The 18,857-nt window shown below is 44.5% G+C and overlaps 3 protein-coding genes and 1 non-coding gene across 4 annotated transcripts in view; 1 reads left to right on the top strand and 3 right to left on the bottom strand.

Moving 5' to 3' along the window:
* Positions 1-3,103: 3,103 nt before the first annotated feature.
* On the bottom strand, positions 3,104-5,237 carry LOC121551422 (40S ribosomal protein S2). The gene is made up of 5 exons (XM_041864064.2): positions 5,060-5,237; positions 4,491-4,580; positions 3,904-4,345; positions 3,622-3,713; positions 3,104-3,226 (listed from the first exon to the last, which is right to left on the bottom strand). The coding sequence occupies exons 1-5, from the start codon at positions 5,201-5,203 to the stop codon at positions 3,146-3,148; spliced, it is 849 nt and encodes a 282-aa protein (XP_041719998.1). The 5' UTR covers positions 5,204-5,237; the 3' UTR covers positions 3,104-3,145.
* Positions 4,738-4,874, bottom strand: LOC121552022. The gene has a single exon (XR_005997155.1). It is a non-coding gene; the product is annotated as a small nucleolar RNA SNORA9 (small nucleolar RNA).
* A 1,009-nt stretch (positions 5,238-6,246) lies between the features above and the next one.
* LOC121550739 (RING finger protein 151-like) lies at positions 6,247-10,447 on the bottom strand. The gene is made up of 4 exons (XM_041863096.2): positions 10,221-10,447; positions 9,298-9,467; positions 8,888-8,990; positions 6,247-7,041 (listed from the first exon to the last, which is right to left on the bottom strand). Exons 1-4 carry the CDS (start codon positions 10,221-10,223, stop codon positions 6,577-6,579), a joined length of 741 nt encoding a protein of 246 aa, XP_041719030.1. The 5' UTR covers positions 10,224-10,447; the 3' UTR covers positions 6,247-6,576.
* A 318-nt stretch (positions 10,448-10,765) lies between these two features.
* LOC121551419 (transducin beta-like protein 3) overlaps positions 10,766-18,857 on the top strand; it is a 37,872-nt gene continuing 29,780 nt past the window's right edge. The window contains exons 1-5 of the mRNA XM_041864062.2: positions 10,766-10,957; positions 11,092-11,143; positions 11,293-11,388; positions 11,493-11,540; positions 12,134-12,275. Of these exons, the coding sequence (XP_041719996.2) occupies positions 10,926-10,957; positions 11,092-11,143; positions 11,293-11,388; positions 11,493-11,540; positions 12,134-12,275 (370 nt within the window). The 5' untranslated portion in view covers positions 10,766-10,925. The remainder of the gene's footprint in view (positions 10,958-11,091; positions 11,144-11,292; positions 11,389-11,492; positions 11,541-12,133; positions 12,276-18,857) is intronic.

Raw genomic sequence — 18,857 nt, 5'->3', positions numbered from 1 at the left:
AATCGCACTAACCGAGACCTTAGTCTGCGATAGTGCGCCATCCCCAAATAGCGGCTGCGTCATCATGTCTCCTGACTGAGACTGCAGCCTGCTATGAGAGACACTCACTACAGTACTCCTTGGGGTCTGTAATGTGAGGTCTCTTTGAGATAAGCCAAGACGGTGTCTTGGTATCTTTCCTCCCTTCACCTCCTGTGTGCGTTCAGCTCTGCACCTCTGGTGGGCTGAACTACGCTCAGTGTGGTGAGTATTAGCGCGTTCAGAAAGAAGTGGGGGCGCCGATACACTGGGCACCTTCGTGACCGTGGTAATCGGGCCCTCCGTGAACGCAGCATGGGTCTGAATTGCACTAACCGAGACCTTAGTCTGCGATAGTGCGCCATCCCCAACTAGCGGCTGCGTCATCATGTCTCCTGACTGAGACTGCAGCCTGCTATGAGAGGCACTCACTACAGTACTCCTTGGAGTCTGTAATGTGAGGTCTATTTGAGATAAACCAAGACGGCGTCTAGGTATTATTCCTCCTTTCACCTCCTGTGTGCGTTCAGCTCTGCACCTCTGGTGGGCTGAACTACACTCGGTGTGGTTATTATCAGCGCGTTCTGAGAGAAATGGGGGTGCCGATACGTTGGTTACGCCCGTAACCGTAGTAATCAGGCCCTCCGTGAACGCAGCACGGGTCTGAACTGCACTGACTGAGGCGTTAGCCTGAGACAGAGCGCCGTCCCGAATAGCGGTCGCGTCATCATGCCATTATCTGTCTGAGACTGCAGCCTGCTATGTGAGACACTCACTACAGCACTCCTAGGAGTCTGTAAAGTGAGGTCTTTATAAGGTACACTTAATACCTTTTATATACCTGCCTTAAGTGTGCGTTCAGCAACGCACCATGGTGGGCTGAGCTGCACTCATAGTGGTAAGAGAGAGAGCGAGAGTGAGGAAGGTCGAACGCTCTCGGATGTATTATGGAAAAGGGGCTCTTTTTTGACAGTGTCAAGTAGAGCCAACTCTTTATTACACACATCAACAAAAAACATTCTCCTCCATACACTCAACGGTAGGGTGGGGGGGGACAGTGGGCTCGGTCACAGCAGGCGCTGCGCCGTCTTCCGTTCTCTCCCCCTCGCCTGTCATAAACGGCGTCTCTTCTGGCCGCCCTTCGGGTGATGCCAGGATGACGCTTTAATGACCTCTCTCGCCGACACCTCTGGCGCTGCAGGGGGTGGGGCGAGGCCCGCTCCCTTGCTGCTGGAGGCCGCCGCCTGACGCCAAGCTGTAGCGAGAGTAACGGCCGCCCTTCATCATATCCACTTCCGGGTTGGAGGGAATGGGGGGCAGCTTAATCTCCCGCTGTTTAGCAGCCCACTCAATGAGACCTGAGAATTCAGAGCACAGAGAGGCTGTGGCGTCATCATCCAGGGATGTAATGACCTCACAATTTCCTGAAGGAAAAGGGGTGTTAAACATCTGGGTCAGTGTAATGAATTGTTCCAATAGAATATTCATTTCTTCCCCAATAGCCCTGTCATCTCCTGAGTCAGCGCCTTCAGATGATGCCTCAGAAGCTGAGACTAACACTGATAGCACATCCTCAAGAGGAATATCCTCCCTAAAAATGCCCAACGCTGCTTCCACTCCTTCAAAAAAGGAGGGCGCAGCTGGCGCATAGTGGGGGATTAATGAGGCCGTCCCTGGCGTGCTGTGTCCCTCGACCCACGAAACATATGTCGGGGGGGGGGGTGACAGCCGCCAAGGGGAACAGCGACATTGAGCTCTGAAAAGAGCTTTTGTTAAATACTTACCCTATGGATAAGCTTGGTGTGCTCATTGTAGGACGACGTCGATGATCTGGAAAATCGACTGCGTTTTCTTCGTCCTGAGTCTTCTCTTCGTCTCTTCAGTCTAGTCGCTGAAGATAAAGGGAGGCAGATTGAGGGGAGGCATCCCCTCTTATAGGGACACCTGTACTCCTATTGGCTGCAGGTGTGTGCATAGTTTTGTCTCAGGCTGATGCTGCCTTAGGGCAGAGGGTAAACCAATAGGAGCAGAGCTCCCCTATGGGGCGGAGCTCCACGATATAGAACCATTAAGTTAGGAGGGACGCCTGTATCTTTGTGACTGGGCGTATTGATACAACAGCCAAAGTGTAACTAGTAACTTAATCATGCTCACAGGGATATTCAATGTCTGCTTTTTATTTCAACCTACTGACCAGGTGCCCTTTGCGAGGCATTGGCGAACCTCCCTGGTCTTTGTGGTTGAATTTGTTTGAAATTCACTGCTCGACTTTACACATCTGTATGTGTGGGGTACAGCGATAAGGTAGTGGTTTAAAAAGAAATCATGGTACACTTATTTCACACAAGTCCATGCAACTTAGGTACATTTTTAATTCTGAACTTATGGCTTGCCATGGGGTTGAGTACTTGAAAGAAATTTCAGCTTTTTAATTTGTAAAAATGTATAACAATTCCATTTTTTTGTAAAAATGTATAACAATTCCATTTTGACATGGAGTATTGTGTAGGCCAGTGAAAATCAATTTAATCCATTTTAAATTCAGGTCGTAACATTGTCATCAAGGGGTGGGAACACTATCTGAAGGCACTGTCTTGTGTAAATGCCAGGTACCAATTATTTTCAACGTTAGCACTCACTGGCCAATATAAATACGCTACAGTAGACTCGTTCAGACTAAGGACAGCAGGTGTAAGAGTAAACCTACAATTTATTATTGCACCCAGTATGTACGAAGAATTTGGGAACCAGCCAGCAACTAAGCCAGAGCTATTCAAATCATAACCTATGGAGGTCAATTCATTGGACCTACCTGGTCTCCAAGGTCTAAAATCAGTCCAATTTATAGGGACGAATAGTGGCGTTGATGTCCAGATTTGGAGGAGGGAACTAAGCCCTTGAAGTAATCATTACTTTGAAGTAATAATTCACCATGGGGTCAAAATGCCCAAAATAGAGTTTAAATCTTGCCATTATCACTTTTCACACCTGAACTAGCTAGCCCTCAGCTTCAAAACCTTGCGTCTTGATTCATCATTCAATATTACAACCACATACAGCACATCAGTTTGAGGAGAGAAGATCGTAATGTGTTAAACCCTTTATTTAATCCACTGTACAAAAGTTCTTAGGAGGATGCCGGGACAGCTGCGGCCGTCCTCTGCACAGACACCCTGGTGTGGGTCTTGGCCAGGTGATCGGTGAACTCCTGCAGGACACAAAATAGACAGTTTCACACATCCAAGTTCCTTACTGTCAAACTTCACCCAGTTTTGATTTGTGAAGAACCATATCCGTTAGTGTTCAACAATATATCACATTCCACTTCACAGCAACACAGCTCTAGAACCCCCCCCCACACACGTACATTAAATATATCATTTCTAGCTTCAGTTGTGTGTTCTTGCAGCTGATCGTATTGGAAGGATTCAGCGGGCACCCCTCAAAGACAACCACAAGCATTACTGTATGCCTCCTTCAGTAACCCATTCACTTTTGAGACAATGAACGGGCAATACAAAGGCAACATTTACTTCGTAAAAGGCCTTTATAAACCCAATCCATGATCATGAATATTGAGGGCATCAAGGCTTTTGAACTGACCTGGTAGGGAGACTTGGTGAAGACTGTCTCCTTCCACAGATCAGGGGTCAGGTAGCTGTAGGTCTTGGAGATGGCGTCAAAGGTAGCCTTGGCTGTAAAGACAAACAGTTAGCATCAATTAACTTAAAAATTTACCTGACTACGCTGCTGCAGTGACTGGGGCTGGTTTTTGAGCACAGAAAAGGGGAACAGAAGAGACTATTGGGGGGGGGGTGCGGCTGCACTGATAATACCCATTAAAACACCATTGAAAATAAGTCAAACTCAGTGTAGGTTTCTTACCGAAGTTGCCTAGAGTGGCAGTGCAGCCCCTGGCGGATGTGTAGCAATCGTCGATGCCAGCCATCGTGAGCAGTTTCTTGGGCACGGGGGCAGACACGATGCCAGTACCACGGGGCGCAGGGATCAGACGCACCAGGACGGAGCCGCAACGACCGGTCACCTTGCAGGGCACTGTGTGGGGCTTGCCGATCTTGTTCCCCCAGTATCCTCTCCTCACAGGCACAATTGACAGCTTAGCCAGGATGATGGCTCCTCGAATGGCGGTGGCCACCTCCTTGGAGCACTTCACCCCCAGGCCCACATGGCCGTTGTAGTCGCCGATGGCAACAAAGGCCTTGAACCTGGTGCGCTGGCCAGCCCTGGTCTGCTTCTGGACAGGCATAATCTTCAGCACCTCATCCTTCAGCGAGGACCCCAGGAAGAAGTCAATGATCTCAGACTCCTGTACCAAGGGGGTAAAAACACTTTCAGCAAATGCAGGATGGAAACACTACTTGTATAAACATGTCGTGGGAGCGAGCTACCCATAGTGCTTTCGGTTTCAAAAGAGCATGAACAACTATGGAAACCGCTAATTTGTCATTTACCTTGATGGGCAGGGAGTAGAGATATATCTCCTCCAGAGACTTGATCTTCATGTCCTTGACAAGGCGGCCCAGCTTGGTCACTGGCACCCACTGGAAGAACAAGCGTTTAAATTTAGCAGACACTTATACAAAGCGACTTACAGTAGTGCATGAGTACAATGTTTCCATACAAGTGGGAATCGAACCCACGACCCCAATGTTGCAAGCACCATGGCCTACCAACTGAGCCACAGGACCACCAACTATTAGTTGTCAGAGAATTACCTATAACCCTGCCATGGAGGAGACATGGCAGGGCCTCAAACCATCTCAATTCTCTCTAGCAGACACTACAGGAAAGAACAGAGCCACTCCAGGCCAAGCCTCGCTGACAATGGTCTGCAGAATCAACACCTTGTGTAGGTTCAAAATTGCTGACTAAGCATCACTTGAATTATGAATTAAAAACATCAACCCCACATATTGCACATGTAATGTCACTCGTGCCAGTGTAGTCTCCATTCGTGATCAGAGGCTCTGCCTTTATTATTAACAGCAAGAAAAACAAGGGCTTAAGGTTGTCAACTCACTTCCTTGTCCTCGGACTTGCCGCCCCTGGCACCGCGTCCACGACCGCGACCACGGCCTCTGCCGCGTCCACGACCACGACCTCGGTCGCCACTGCCAAAACCTCCACGGAAACCTCCACGTTCTCCACCGGCGTTGTCCGCCATTTGCTGTTGATAAAGAAACGATCAAACGTCAGGTGTCAGAATAAGTAACGATGAGCTACCTAAATTCGCGTTAACAAGGCCCAATCAATATCATGGCACGTGGAATTGCTTAGCGCACTGGCTAACAAATGAAACACTGAAGGACAAGAAACACGGATGTAATAAATGTTGCCGTCACATAGTTAGGTTTTCTGACAGATACATTTACATATTGTACAGTAAACACCATAAAGAAACACGAGTAACACATTGATAGTGTGTATTGTTGCTATGTGCGCTAACTAGGAACCGGTATTGCCTTGTCACAAATATCATTAATTGCCTAAGCACATATTTTTAAATGTAGTTCTAAATGAACTGTTAACAGTACAAGTATGGATTTCTGCCATCAAACAGTGCAGTCTGTCCAGAGATCAAAGAGATATTTGTGGATTTTGTTGCATGAGGAACTATTCGCCATTTCACTTACGTGTTCTGTATAACAGGAAGAAGGCCCCAGTCTGGTTCGGTTTGTATTTATATGAGGGCAAACCTCGCGATATTTCCTACGCCCTGTAATCTGTATGATAACATTTCTGGATTCTAGGAAATATTTGTGATTATAATCTGGGTGGTTCGAGTCTTGAATGCTGATTGGCTGACAACCGTGGCATATCAGGGGTATGACAAAACATTTATTTTTACTGCTCTAATTACGTTGGTAACCAGTTTATAATAGCAATAAAGCACCTTGGGGGTTCGTGGTGTATGGCCAATATACCACAGCTAAGGGCTGTATCCAGGCACTCCACGTTGCATCGTGATTAAATATACTGACTTCCATGCATACAAATATGGGAGTTGTATTATAATAATAACACAATAAAGACAGTATCTTATTATGGAATTGCATGTTCCTGTGGTTGGTGAGCGCTGTTCCATATGGAACATATAAATAGTTGCAGTGGTTTATTATAGCCAGTAAGGGCCAACATGGGACCTCCTGGAAGTAACGTTTCATGCAAACAGATACAAAAATGTGTTTTTATTGTCACATGTAGAATGTGCATATACATATGCATAATGATATAACACAAAAAAATCACACTGGTTAAAGGTTGCTGACTTTATTTATAAAATATATAATCCTTTACGAATCAAAATGTAAAAGGCCACAGTACAAAATTGTTGTAAATTTCATTATCAACACACCCTCAAAGCAATTATGACTAAATGTGCTATTTGAGGCAGTCCATCTCTGAACATTCCATTTCCACAGGTCTTTCATACTTGTGGTGCTAAGAATAAAATCTGCATAGCCCTAAACAGTTCCAGTGCAGAGATAATTGTGTGTGTGAGTCATTTTTATTAATATAAATACATTGCATCAGGATTCAGGAGCTGCTGTTACTGCTACTGAAACTCCCACTGCCGCTGGTTTCACCCAGGTCCTCCTCCTCTACCTCCTCCAGTTCGTCCATGACCTCCAGGCTCTCACAGATCAGGCCGATCTGCCTCTTCATGTGGGCCATGGTGCTCTGCATCCTCCCCATCTTCCTCTGAAGGGCCGCTGCGATGGCCCGGTGGTTCCTCTGCCTGGCCTCGTACTCATGCCTCAGCTGCCTGTAGCAGTTGTGCTGGGCCTGGGTGCGGTGGGACAGCACGGTGCCACAGCCCATGTGGCAGGGTTGGCTCCAGTGCTCACAGTGCCTGGTGTGGGCATCCAGGTCCCTGCGGAGGAGCTGGGCACGGCAGCCCTGGTAGGGGCAGGGAATGAGCTCGAACAGGCAGCTCATGCTGTGGCAGTACTGCTCCGACAGGGCTAAGGTATCCGGGCAGCCACGGATCTCGTTTTTACACTTGGGGAATAGATGGGGGAGATGAGAAGGGCAGAGGTCAAATGGTAAGGAGTACAGTGCATTCGGAAAGTATTCAGACCCCTTTTGACATTTTCCACATTTTGTTACATTACAGCCTTATTCTAAAATTGATAAAATTGTTTTTTTTTCCGCTCATCAAGCTACACACAATACCCCATAATGACAAAGACCCTTCACTCAGTACTTTGATGAAGAACCTTTGGCAGTGATCACAGCCTCAAGTCTTCTTCGGTAGGACGCTACAAGCTTGGCACACCTGTATATGGGGAGTTTCTCCCATTCTTCTCTGCAGATCCTCTCAAGCTCTGTCAGGTTGGATGGGGAGCGTCGCAACACAGCTATTCTCAGGTCTCGCTAGAGATGTTCGATCGGGTTCAAGTCCGGGCTCTGGATGGGCCACTCGTCCCAAAGCCACTCCTGCTTTGAACCTTCGCCCCAGTCTGAGGTCCTGAGTGCTCTGGAGCAGGTTTTCCTCAAGTATCTCTGTACTTTGCTCTGTTAATCTTTCCTGACTAGTCTCCCAGTCCCTGCCGCTGAAAAATATCCCCACAGCATGATGGTGCCACCACCATGCTTCACCATAGGGATGGTGCCAGGTTTCCTCCAGACGTGAAGCTTGGCTTTCAGGCAAAAGAGTTCAATCTTGGTTTCATCAGACCAGAGAATCTTGTTTCTCATGGTCTGAGAGTCCTTTAGGTGCCTTTTGGCAAACTCCAAGTGGGCTGTTATGTGCCTTTTACTGAAGAGTGGCTTCCGTCTGGCCACTACCATAAAGACCTGATTGGTGGAGTGCTGCAGAAATGGTTGTCCTTCTGGAAGGTTCCCCCATCTCCACAGAGGAACTCTGGAGCTCTGTCAGAGTGACCATCGGGTTCTTAGTCACCTCCCTGAACAAGACCCTTCTCCCCCGATTGCTCAGTTTGGCCAGGCAGCCAGCTCTAGGAAGAGTCTATGTAGTTCCAAACTTCTTCCATTTAAGAATGATGGAAGCCACTGTGTTCTTGGGGCCCTTCAATGCTGCAGAATGTTTTTGGTGCCCTTCCCCAGATCTGTGCCTCGACAATCCTGTCTCGGAGCTCTACAGACAATTCCTTCGACCTCATGGCTTGGTTTTTGCTCTGACATGCACTGTCAACTGTGGGACCTTATATAGACAGGTGTGTGCCTTTCCAAATCATGTCCAATCAATTGAATTTACCACAGGTGGACTCCCATGAAGTTGTGGAAATATCTCAAGGATGATCAATGGAAACAGGATGCACCTGAGCTCAATTTCGAGTCTCAAAACAAAGTGTCTGAATACTTATGTAAATAAGGTATTTCTGTTTTGTATGTTTTATAAATTTGCACAAATTTCTAAAAACCTGTTTTCGCTTTGTCATTATGAGGTATTGTGTGTAGATTGATGAAGAAAAAAATGTATTTAATCCATTTTAGAATAAGGCTGTAATGTAACAAAATGTGGAAAAAGTCAAGGGGTCTGAATACTTTCAGAATGCACTGTAAGTACAGTATATGTTTATTATAAGATCTGGTGACTTTTCAGTACCTTTTTTTATAACAAAGCGTTTGTTACATATTTAATGCCAGCTTTTAACAAGAGTATCTGATTCTCCATTAATACTTATTGTAAGCAAAGTTAGCATGTGCTAATCTCGCGTACCAGACTGTCGGAGTATATGCAATATTCAGAGGCACACATGTCTGGCTCTATGAGATTAAGCATGAACACACCCAAGGGGCAAGTAAGCAGATGTTTGCTACAAGAGATTAGGTTGCTCCAAGTGTGTGTTTTTTCTCAAACAAAACATTTACATTTCTTTACCTTGATCTTTAGGCGACCGATTGCCTTGCTTAGCTTGAACATTGTAAATATCAAGCTCTGGTTGACAGGCTTTCTGCAGCAGGGGCAGGTCTGCTGTCTGCACCTGAAGAAAAATAATGAATCATCATCACTCACAAACTGTCCCAAAATGTCTCATATTTACATTGTAGTAGTATAGGCCTATAGTAATAGTTATTAGTATATTCGTTACTATAGTAATAAATAGGTTATTATTCTGCTGTAGCCTAAATTAAACCAATGATGATGACAGTTTCCCAGACACAGATTAAACCTATAGTATTGGACTATGAAGCTATTTCAATGGAGAAACTGTCTGGGAAACTGTCTCTTCATCCAACCATGATCTATGGACGCAATAATGTTTGCTTGTGATGAGGCACAGGCAGTACCTCTTCAGCCATTGTAAAATGCATTTCTTGCAGAAGATGTGGTGGCATGCAGCTCTTACTGGGCACCTGAGGACCCCCTGGCAAATGGTGCAGATCAGGTCATAGTCTGGGGTCTCTATGAACAGCTCCACATCATAACCCCCACTCTGCGAAGACATGTCCGGGTCGGCCTGAACACAACAATACAACAGTTACAGTGTCTTTACTTTATTTATACTTTATATTGATAAGTTCTTCTTCTTCTTCTTCCTTTTTTTTTTTTTTACTCAAAATGCATTTCACAGATTATTTTATCCAGAGCACCAAAGTGCACTGAGACAAGAGCAGAATAAAGACCAAGTATGTTACAATCTGAGAAAGTCTATAATTCTGGTTTGTAATTATGAATATTTAGCCTAAAGAAAGGGCCACCGCCAGCCCATAATAATGTCAACAATTCAGTGTGTCACCCATGAGCAGTCACAATAGACTTGTTCTGGAACGTCATAATATGAGATAGACCATGTGACTAAACAAAATGGTTCCGTTTATTCTCCTAACTAGGAATAACATGAAATAACTAAGAACGTTTTAAATGTTCAGCTTGTCATAATTGATTTAAAAAAGTGTGTTTTTAACCACCACGCCTTGCAATCTTTTCTGTAGTGGCTTTCAGAGCACAAGTATATTTTGGTAGTGCCTCTGTTTTTAAATATAAGGAAAAGTGAATGTCTGCCCGCAAACAACACAATATGACAAATGCCGTTCAATCTTTGTAAAGAGTATTAAAATCAAAACGAATAGTAAAACAATATAGCCATGAAAATACAAAAATATTTATTATAACAGAAAATATTAGATAAATAATTTACACCTATTGTCAATAGCATACTCAACCTTTGATTACTCAAGTTACAAATATAGTTATTAAGTTATTTACTCACCATAGTAATCACCTCTGTTCAGCTAGTTTCCATTCCTGTTGTCTAATAAGGTATCATACACACTGATGTAGGCAACTCAGAGAACATACACGCAGATGAACATTCCTGTCGTAACATAAAGGAGTGACCATGCGCACTGACATTCATATTTATTCATATATAAAGCACGGAACTGATGTAAATTGTAGTAGGCCGTGTCGTTTCCCTTATGTTCTAGCACCAGTCGTCAATCCCCTAGCTGTGAATGAGAACTTGTTGTCGTTTTGAATAGGTTTTTAGTCTAGTATAATCTCTTCTCGATTGTATTGTCACCGGTAACAGGTGTGGGAAATGTAGCTATTTTTTCATCATTTTATTTGTATTAAATTATTTAAATGCACCATATGTATACATTTATATTCAGTATCCTTTTATCTTTCTGCATTTAAAATGTTTGAACATTTATCGAGTTTTTTCCTCCTGGCTTTTCTTATTGCAAAGAAACCAAAAACGTTTGCGTTCTAGCCAATCACCTTGTCGTGCGCTTTTATCCACGCTCGCTGTCGTATGACGTACAATGTGAGCGACCGAAAGCCACCTCTTGAACGACACATGTGGGATTTTCTTGATCGGAGCTAATGAATTCTAACAATAAGTGATCGAAATCAGTTCATCTGTCTTTAAACTGTAAAATCGTGGGGTTTTACCCACGTCTTCCAAAGCAAGATGGCAAACAGCAGTCTCCAGTTCAAGACCAAGTAAGTCGAACGCACTTCACGTGGATAGCTAGCTAGCTAACTGAGCTAGCTAAGGCCGGGCAAATCCTAGCTATCTTTACATTTACATCATTTAGCAGACGTTCTTATCTTACCGTTGTTTCTTCTTCATGTAGCTATGCTGTTTCCAACACTATCGAACCATTCTACAAGGGAGGAAAAGTACAAGTAAGTTGTTTGTTTATCACTGATAGTTACCTCCCTCTGTAAAACAGTTAACTAGCTAACTATCCAACGTTACTGTAGATATAATTAACTAGCTAAGTTATACCGTTGACATATATTTTATGGTATTTCAATGTTTTCCTACGTTGCAGATCAGTAAAGATGAGAAATACATATTTTGTACGTGTGGCACACGTGTCAACGTCTTGCAAATCGTCACAGGGAAGATTGTTCACAGTATTGAACAGGTGAGACTGTCCTCTCTCTCTCTCTAAACACTCGTGTGTAGCTAAATCAGACATTAATTTCATATCTGCACAGATTCTAATTTCCATAACTGTTGTGATTGCAGGAGGATCAGGAGGACATTACATCATTCGCCCTCAGCCTTGATGATGAGGTAAAACATTTGACATAATATGATGTGCTGTTCCATAACTAAGGCTGCATTTACACAGGCAGCGCAGTTCTGATCTTTTGCCCAATTGGTCGCAAAAGATCTGATCAGATTGGTCGAGAAACCAATTTAGTCACAAAAATATCAGAATTGTACTGCCTGTGTAAAAGCAGCCTTAGTTTGACTAACTAAAGGCATCAGCATGCTTCAGTTAGGCTGGCGCCTTTTGCATTTAAACAAGTCGTCACTCCTTGAATGACAATACTTTCTTGAAGAATCCCTACTGTCACCGACGAAGGGTTGTAGATTTTGGCTCCGAACTTCAGGTTGCCTCCAGAATTTTTGTGTGTGTGCCCGAACAGCCCCCAAAAAACTCACCAAAGTGCAAAACGAACTAAAACGTTTAAAAAATGTTGTCATAATATATGCACAAACTCTACCGAACTGTTGCAGCTGAGAAGCATGTGGACACCTTTAATCCCCTCTCTTCCCTTCATCCCTTACTTCCCCTTTTCTCCTCCCTCTTCTTCCCTTACCCCCCTCTCACTCTCCATCCCTCACCCTTTCTCTCCATCCATTCCTCCTTCCCTCCCCAGATCCTGGTAACAGCCAGCAAGGCTCTGCTGCTGAAGCAATGGGACTGGAAGCAGGCCCAGTGCACACGCTCCTGGAGGGCCATCCACAACGTGCCCATCGCCAGCATGACCTTTGACCCCACCTCCACGCTCCTGGCCACAGGTGAGCGGATCGACCTCATAGGATAACTTCCTACACTCATCATACCCTAACCTGGTCCCAGATCTGTTCCACACCCATCATACCCTAGCCTGGTCCCAGATCTGTTCCACACCCATCATACCCTAGCCTGGTCCCAGATCTGTCCCACACCCATCACACCCTAGCCTGGTCCCAGATCTGTCCCACACCCATCATACCCTAGCCTGGTCCCAGATCTGTCCCACACCCATCATACCCTAGCCTGGTCCCACACCCATCATACCATAGCCTGGTCCCATATCTGTCCCACACCCATACCCTAGCCTGGTCCCATATCTGTCCCACACCCATCATACCCTAGCCTGGTCCCATATCTGTCCCACACCCATCATACCCTAGCCTGGTCCCATATCTGTCCCACACCCATCATACCCTAGCCTGGTCCCAGATCTGTTCCACACCCATCATACCCTAGCCTGGTCCCAGATCTGTCCCACACCCATCACACCCTAGCCTGGTCCCAGATCTGTCCCACACCCATCATACCCTAGCCTGGTCCCAGATCTGTCCCACACCCATCATACCCTAGCCTGGTCCCACACCCATCATACCATAGCCTGGTCCCATATCTGTCCCACACCCATACCCTAGCCTGGTCCCATATCTGTCCCACACCCATCATACCCTAGCCTGGTCCCATATCTGTCCCACACCCATCATACCCTAGCCTGGTCCCATATCTGTCCCACACCCATCATACCCTAGCCTGGTCCCATATCTGTCCCACACCCATCATACCCTAGCCTGGTCCCAGATCTGTCCCACACCCATCATACCCTAGCCTGGTCCCAGATCTGTCCCACACCCATCATACCCTAGCCTGGTCCCAGATCTGTCCCACACCCATCATACCCTAGCCTGGTCCCAGATCTGTCCCACACCAATCATACCCTAGCCTGGTCCCAGAACTGTTTGTGCCATGACAATGGCCTCTGTGCAGATGATGTATATTGTTTTAATTTCTGAATAATTGTGCTGAAAGAAACCACTGATGCCAGCTGGCAAGAAAGCACTTACAGATCTGGTACCAGGCTATACCTAGTAACAGTGTTAATTTTGGCAATCTTTTAGAGTATTTTAGTCTTAGTAATTTTAACAAAAATATAATTAAGTCACATTTTTGTCATTTTGAATAATGATTTAGTCTAATTATTGTCCAAAGGAGTAAAACAGTGGGCCTCCTGTAGCTCAGTTGGTAGAGCATGGCGCTTGCAACGCCAGGGTTGTGGGTTTGATTCCCACGGGGGGCCAGTATGAAAAATGTATGCACTCACTAACTGTAAGTCGGTCTGGATAAGAGCGTCTGCTAAATGATTAAAATGTAAATTTTAGTCCACTAAATGCCCTTTCATTTTAGTCACATTTTGTCACATCACATTTGTATTGCCTCATAAACCGATAGTAAACATAAATCACTGACTTCCATGTGCACAAACATACATATCCTTCTCCTACCAACATATCTTTCTGCATAACGTCATATTCTCTACCCAACAGCAGAAAAATGACAAACATATAAGAATGTACAGCGCCTTCGGAAAGTATTCAGACCCCTTCACTTTTTCCACATTTTGTTACGTTACAGCCTTATTCTAAAATTGATTACATTGTTTTTATTGCTCATCAATTTACACACAATACCACATAATGACAAAGCAAAAACAGGTTTTTAGAAATGTTTGCAAATGTATTAAAAATAATAAACTTATCACACTTACATTAGTATTCAGACCCTTTACTCTGCATTTTGTTGAAGCACCTTTGGCAGCGATTACAGCTTTGAGTCTTCTTGGTTATGAAGCTACAAGCTTGGCACACCTGTATTTGGGGAGTTTCTCCCATTCTTCTCTGAAGATCCTCTCAAGCTGTGTCAGGTTGAATGGGGAGTGTTGCTGCACAGCTATTTTCAGGTCTCTCCAGAAATGTTTGATCGGGTTCAAGTCCGGGCTCTGGCAGGGCCACTCAAGGACATTCAGGGACTTGTCCCAAAGCCACTCCTGCATTGTCTTGGCTGTGTGCTTAGGGTCATTGTCCTGTTGGAAGGTGAACCTTCGCCCCAGTCTGGAGCAGGTTTTCATCAAGGATCTCTCTGTACTTTGCTTCGTTAATCTTTCCCTCGATCCTGACTAGGCTCCCAGTCCCTGCCACTGAAATAAATCCATACAGCATGATGCTGCCACCACCATGCTAGGGATGGTGCCAGGTTTCCTCCAGATGTGACGCTTGGCATTCAGGCCAAAGAGTTCAATCATGTGTTCATCAGACCAGAGAATCTTGTTTCATCAAGGTCGGAGTGACCTTTAGGTGCCTTTTGGCAAACTCCATACGGGCTGTTGTGCCTTTTACTGAGGAGTGGCTTCCGTCTGGCAACTCTACCATAAAGGCCTGATTGGTGGAGTGCTGCAGAGATGGTTGTCCTTCTGGAAGGTTCTCCGATATCCCCATAGGAACTCTGGAGCTCTGTCAGGGTGACCATCGGGTTCTTAGTCACCTCCCTGAACATGGCACTTCTCCCCAGATTGCTCAGTTTGGCCGAGCGGCCAGCTCTAGGAAGAGTCTTGGTGGTTCCAAACTTCTTCCATTTAAGAATGATGGAGGCCACTGTGTTCTTGGGGACCTTCAATGCTGCAGAAATGTTTTAGTACCCTTCCCCATATCTGTGCCTCGACACAATCCTGTCTTGGAGCGCTATGGACCATTACTTCGACCTCATGGCTTGGTTTTTGCTCTGACATGCACTGTCAACTGTGGGACCTTATATAGACAGTTGTGTGCCTTTCCAAATCATGTCAAATCAATTGAATTTACCACAGGTGGACTCCAATCAAGGTGTAGAAAACATCTCAAGGATGATCAATGGAAACAGGAAGCACCTGAGCGCAATTTCCAGGGTCTAAAGGGTCTAAATACTTACACTACCGGTCAAAGTTTTAGAACACCTACTGATTCAAGGGTTTTTCTTTATTTTTACTGTTTTCTACATTGTAGAATAATAGGGAAGACATCAAAACTATGAAATAACACATGGAATCATGTAGTAACCCAAAAAGTGGTAAACAAATCAAAATATATTTATATTTGAGATTCTTCAAATAGCCACCGTTTGCCTTGATGACAGCTTTGCACACTCTTGGCATTCTCTCAACCAGCTTCACCTGGAATGCTTTTCCAACAGTCTCAAAGGAGTTCCCACATATGCTGAGCACTTGTTTGCTGCTTTTCCTTCACTCTGTGGTTCGACTCATCCCAAACCATCTCAATTGGGTTGAGGTCGGGGGATTGTGGAGGCCAGGTCATCTGATGCAGCACTCCATCACTCTCCTTCTTGGTAAAATAGCCCTTACACAGCCTGGAGGTGTGTTGGGTCATTGTCCTGTTGAAAAACAAATGATAGTCCCACTAAGCCCAAACCAGATGGGATGGCGTATCGCTGCAGAATGCTGTGGTAGCCATGCTGGTTAAGTGTGCCTTGAATTCTAAATAAATCATAGACAGTGTCACCAGCAAAACACCATAACACCACCTCCTCCATGCTTTACGGTGGGAAATACACATGCAGAGATTATCCGTTCATCCACAACACGCGGCGGTTCAAACCAAAAATCTCAAAATATGGACTCCCGACCAAAGGACACATTTCCACCGGTCTAATGTCCATTGCTCGTGTTTCTTGGCCCAAGCAAGTCTCTTATTATTATTATTATTATTGGTGTCCTTTAGTAGTGGTTTCTTTGCAGCAATTCGACCATGAAGGCCTGATTCACACAGTCTCCTCTGAACAGTTGATGTTGAGATGTGTCTGTTATTTGAACTCTGTGAAGCATTTATTTGGCTGCACTTTCTGAGGCTGGTAACTCTAATGAACTTAACCTCTGCAGCAGCAGGTAACTCTGGGTCTTCCATTCCTGTGGCGGTCCTCATGAGAGCCAGTTTCATCATAGTGCTTGATGGTTTTTGCAACTGCACTTGAAGAAACTTTCAAAGTTCTTGAAATGTTCCGTATTGACTGACCTTCATGTCTTAAAGTAATGATGGACTGTCGTTTCTCTTTGCTTATTTGAGCTGTTCTTGCCATAATATGGACTTGTTTTTTTTTACCAAATAGGGCTATCTTCTGTATACCCCCCTACCTTGTCACAACACAAATGATTGGCTCAAACGCATTAAGATAATTTAGATTTGTTTAACACTTTTTTTGTGTGGTTACTACATGATTCCAAATGTGTTATTTAATAGTTCTGATGTTTTCACTATTATTCTACAATGTAGAAAATAGTAAAAATAAAGAAAAACCCTTGAATGAGTAGGTATTCTAAAACTTTTGACCGGTAGTGTACAGTGGGGGGAAAAAAGTATTTAGTCAGCCACCAATTGTGCAAGTTCTCCCACTTAAAAAGATGAGAGAGGCCTGTAATTTTCATCATAGGTACACGTCAACTATGACAGACAAAATGAGATTTTTTTCCAGAAAATCACATTGTAGGAATTATAATGAATTTATTTGCAAATGATGGTGGAAAATAAGTATTTGGTCAATAACAAATGTTTCTCAATACTTTGTTATATACCCTTTGTTGGCAATGACACAGGTCAAACATTTTCTGTAAGTCTTCACAAGGTTTTCACACACTGTTGCTGGTATTTTGGCCCATTCCTCCATGCAGATCTCCTCTAGAGCAGTGATGTTTTGGGGCTGTCGCTGGGCAACACGGACTTTCAACTCCCTCCAAAAATGTTCTATGGGGTTGAGATCTGGAGACTGGCTAGGCCACTCCAGGACCTTGAAATGCTTCTTACGAAGCCACTCCTTCATTGCCCGGGCGGTGTGTTTGGGATCATTGTCATGCTGAAAGACCCAGCCACGTTTCATCTTCAATGCCCTTGCTGATGGAAGGAGGTTTTCACTCAAAATCTCACGATACATGGCCCCATTCATTCTTTCCTTTACACGGATCAGTCGTCCTGGTCCCTTTGCAGAAAAACAGCCCCAAAGCATGATGTTTCTACCCCCATGCTTCACAGTAGGTATGGTGTTCTTTGGATGCAACTCAGCATTCTTTGTCCTCCAAACACGATCGAGTTGAGTTTTTACCAAAAAGTTATATTTTGGTTTCATCTGACCATATGACATTCTCCCAATCCTCTTCTGGATCATCCAAATGCACTCTAGCAAACTTCAGACGGGCCTGGACATGTACTGCCTTAAGCAGGGGGACACGTCTGGCACTGCAGGATTTGAGTCCCTGGCGGCGTAGTGTGTTACTGATGGTAGGCTTTGTTACTTTGGTCCCAGCTCTCTGCAGGTCATTCACTAGGTCCCCCCGTGTGGTTCTGGGATTTTTGCTCACCGTTCTTGTGATCATTTTGACCCCACGGGGTGAGATCTTGCGTGGAGCCCCAGATCGAGGGAGATTATCAGTGGTCTTGTATGTCTTCCATTTCCTCGTAAATTGCTCCCACAGTTGTTTTCTTCAAACCAAGCTGCTTACCTATTGCAGATTCAGTCTTCCCAGCCTGGTGCAGGTCTACAATTTTGTTTCTGGTGTCCTTTGACAGCTCTTTGGTCTTGGCCATAGTGGAGTTTGGAGTGTGACTGTTTGAGGTTGTGGACAGGTGTCTTTTATACTGATTACAAGTTCAAACAAGTGCCATTAATACAGGTAACGAGTGGAGGACAGAGGAGCCTCTTAAAGAATAAGTTACAGGTCTGTGAGAGCCAGAAATCTTGCTTGTTTGTACGTGACCAAATACTTATTTTCCACCATAATTTGCAAATAAATTCATAAATCATACAATGTGATTTTCTAGATTTTTTTTCCTCAATTTGTCTGTCATAGTTGACGTGTACCTATGATGAAAATTACAGGCCTCTCTCATCTTTTTAAGTGGGAGAACCTGCACAATTGGTGGCTGACTAAATACTTTTTTTCCCCACTGTATTTTCCCAGTCAGATATAGTGTAATGGCAAAAGGATTTAGTCAATCAATTGTTTGCTGTCCCTTTTCCTTTCTTTCTGTGGCACCAAATGTTTGCATATAGACTCTGGTAATGTTACCAGAGCCACGTTCAGTTGCAAAACGTTCTCGAATCGAGACGGCGTTATTCCTTATTCATGTTAATTATTCATAGCATATTTCTATCTGACCGTTCCAAAAAGTTCAGTTCTGCTGAACGCGCCCCAGGTTGTTAACTATAGCTAGCTAATGAGGTAACATGACTGAACAAGGTGTAGTCTAAACAAATGGTTAACGGTCCGGTCCTCAAGTAGCCTAGTTTTAGAACGGCCCGCGATATGCTTTATGAATGTAAAATGCGTCCCGACAATGCACGATACGTTTATTTAATTTAATTTTGAACGGTAAGGGCTAGAACCAAGCCATTTTCTCGGCTACGTTGGCTACAGAACCTGGCTATGAAATGCAGTGGGGAAAGTGGGAGGGGTGAGCGAGACTACAAATTAAAAGACTGCCTACTTTTCTATACTCAACGGATGGAAAAACATACCTAGAATGTCATTTTACTATTAAACTCAATGCTGCTAT

This window comes from Coregonus clupeaformis, unplaced genomic scaffold, assembly GCF_020615455.1.
Source record: "Coregonus clupeaformis isolate EN_2021a unplaced genomic scaffold, ASM2061545v1 scaf0313, whole genome shotgun sequence".
In the NCBI taxonomy this organism is placed as follows: Eukaryota; Metazoa; Chordata; class Actinopteri; order Salmoniformes; family Salmonidae; genus Coregonus; species Coregonus clupeaformis.
This window is presented reverse-complemented; position numbering and strand designations above follow the sequence as displayed.

What these genes read in the sequence shown, in the direction of transcription:
- LOC121550739 (XM_041863096.2), bottom strand. An exon ending in ATTTTACAATGGCTGAAGAG is followed by an intron (nt 8,991 to 9,297) that starts GTACTGCCTGTG and finishes ATTTTTCTTCAG; the next exon opens with GTGCAGACAGCAGACCTGCC. An exon ending in TCGGTCGCCTAAAGATCAAG is followed by an intron (nt 7,042 to 8,887) that starts GTAAAGAAATGT and finishes CTATTCCCCAAG; the next exon opens with TGTAAAAACGAGATCCGTGG.
- LOC121551422 (XM_041864064.2), bottom strand. Translation starts at nt 5,203, where the DNA reads ATGGCGGACAACGCCGGTGGAGAACGTGGAGGTTTCCGTGGAGGTTTT. An exon ending in TCTACTCCCTGCCCATCAAG is followed by an intron (nt 4,346 to 4,490) that starts GTAAATGACAAA and finishes CCCTTGGTACAG; the next exon opens with GAGTCTGAGATCATTGACTT. An exon ending in TGCCACTCTAGGCAACTTCG is followed by an intron (nt 3,714 to 3,903) that starts GTAAGAAACCTA and finishes TTGTCTTTACAG; the next exon opens with CCAAGGCTACCTTTGACGCC.